The following is a 2162-nucleotide window of genomic DNA, read 5'->3' on the forward strand; positions in this document are numbered from 1 at the left end:
CTTTTGCTTTTATTTTTTTATTAATTTTTGTATTTTGTTTTTTCACTTTTTTCCTTTTTTAAATGCATTAGAGAACAAAGCAAAATTAGAAAACGTTAAATTAAAAAACCAAAACAATGCGGAACAAGCTAATTTTAAGAGTTCTATCCTAAACCACTATTATCAGAGTTCAGTCACATAGAGGTTCGATAGAAAGTCATCTAGTCCTATAACGGTCACCAAACAGACGGAATTCCAACTTGACAAAATTTTATAATTTAATGGCAAACGAGGATTGAAAAATCCAAAAACTAAAAAATTCCCTCGCAATTTTTCAGAAATTTGTGGCCGGATTAGAACTCAGAAATTAGCAATTCAAAACCAACAATTAATAACTTAACAAATAAAGTTTAACAAACAATCAATCCAAAAATACCAAAACCAACAAACGAATCAGTAAATATACAAAAAAAATTCAAAATTAGTAACCAAAGTCTCAAAAAAAACAACAGCTACAGCAAGAAAATCATTAATTCCATAAACAGTAAATAGAAAAAAAAATCAAAAATCTTAATTAGTCAAAAAATCCAAAAATTTAGTTCGCTAGTAGGCAAAAAATTGGTATTACTTGCGTAGAGATGAGATTAAAGCTGGAGCGAGGCGCAAGTTGGACAAGGATGGCTCTGCACACGACATCTCCTTTTACTGGTAGAAATTGCATCCTTCTTCTGCACCTGCAAAAAAATACGAAGATTAAGTGAAAACAAATAAAATAATGAATATAACCACAGAATTTTGCATTTGATACCAATTGAAAAAAAAGAAATATTTCACCTACCGGGGATGTAATAGTGCTGGGCTTCATCGCTTCTACCAGCTAGTTCTAGCCTCCTTCGTTTAACAGCCCTCTCACTTATGACGGCCTTCGTGGCCATGGGGCACCATTCCAAGGAGTGGAGCTCCATCGTGGCTGTTATTTCCTCATCGGAGTTCACATGCGGCATGTTAATAAAATGGCCGCATCTTTGACAAAAGCCTGAAATGACTGCATCATAATAAGAACTATCTTACTTTTGTGGTTATTAACAATAAACATTCAAAATCCTAGCAATAGCAGTAATATATGAAGTGAAACTTGCCATTTTGTCGGTGCACTTTGCTGGCATGGATTCGCCATCCCTTTAAGGTCCCAAATCTCTTCGTGCACATACTGCACTCTGAAAGTATGACAAGCATTTCCAAACATATTCAAATTATCCATGTAGACCTTTTTAATATAGTAATGAAATAAATTTAAATTTACCAATTGTGGCCGACCCGTCAGCATTTCGAGCCACCGTGTATGGGTCGATTTCTGGCGTGACCAACAGCTGTCGGTACTGCGGCGGTAAACCTTCCACCACCGGCGTATGAAAGGCTTCCGGACCCGCTGGTACTGCACCACGCCCTTCTTCTTCTTCCACAATTGGGACACGTATGGTCCGGGAACGCCTGAAGTATATTCACTCAAGATTTTTTAAAGAAAAGTTTGTTATAAACCTAACGATGTGATAAATTAGTTCCATTTAATATTAGCATTTCAAACTGAATTTTCTGGCACACTTTATAGTCAGAAATAAAACTTACAGTACTATTTCGCGCGTTCGTGTCACTTTCCTGCGTCGCCGGACCATTGAAGGCGCTCTTGGTATCAGTTCGTCATTGAGGAGCGCTTCCTGTGATACCTGACGCCGCTCCGCCAACTCCTCCTCCTCTTCGTTTTGAACCAGTGCCGGTACTGGTTCTACCATTTCTCGCTCTTCATGTTGTTGCTGCTGGAGGGAATGGAACACGAGCCGCTCCTCATCCTCACCTTCTTGCTCCATTTCATGCTCGTGTTCCAGGAGCTCTCGGGACAATTCTAATTGCTCCTGAGTTGGCGGAGGACTTGCGCGATGTCCTAAGTCCGCCCTTGGGACCGCAACTGTTGCAATATTATTATGAGCTTCAAGCTCATTTCTCTCCAGCCTCGCTCTCAAATCATTAATCTAAAAAAAAATCACACCTGTTAATACAGCTAACGACAAATTCAATAAACAAATTAAATATTACTGTAACCTGAATTCAATTCAAAATCAAGAAAGAAAAACATACTAAATGCGCCGCATTTCGCAAATAATTCTCCAATACTTGGAGGTACAGCG

The 2162-nt window shown here is 38.4% G+C and overlaps 1 protein-coding gene across 1 annotated transcript; it reads right to left on the bottom strand.

The window, feature by feature from the left end:
• Nucleotides 1–681: 681 nt before the first annotated feature.
• On the bottom strand, nucleotides 682–2006 carry LOAG_19083 (hypothetical protein; the record flags this gene model as incomplete). Its single annotated transcript, XM_020451739.1, has 4 exons — nucleotides 682–713; nucleotides 818–1015; nucleotides 1283–1470; nucleotides 1606–2006. Coding segments are annotated over 4 exons (819 nt in total), but the record flags the coding sequence as incomplete, so codon positions are not given.
• Nucleotides 2007–2162: the final 156 nt, after the last annotated feature.

The sequence above is a fragment of the Loa loa genome (assembly GCF_000183805.2).
Source record: "Loa loa unplaced genomic scaffold supercont3.1360, whole genome shotgun sequence".
In the NCBI taxonomy this organism is placed as follows: Eukaryota; Metazoa; Nematoda; class Chromadorea; order Rhabditida; family Onchocercidae; genus Loa; species Loa loa.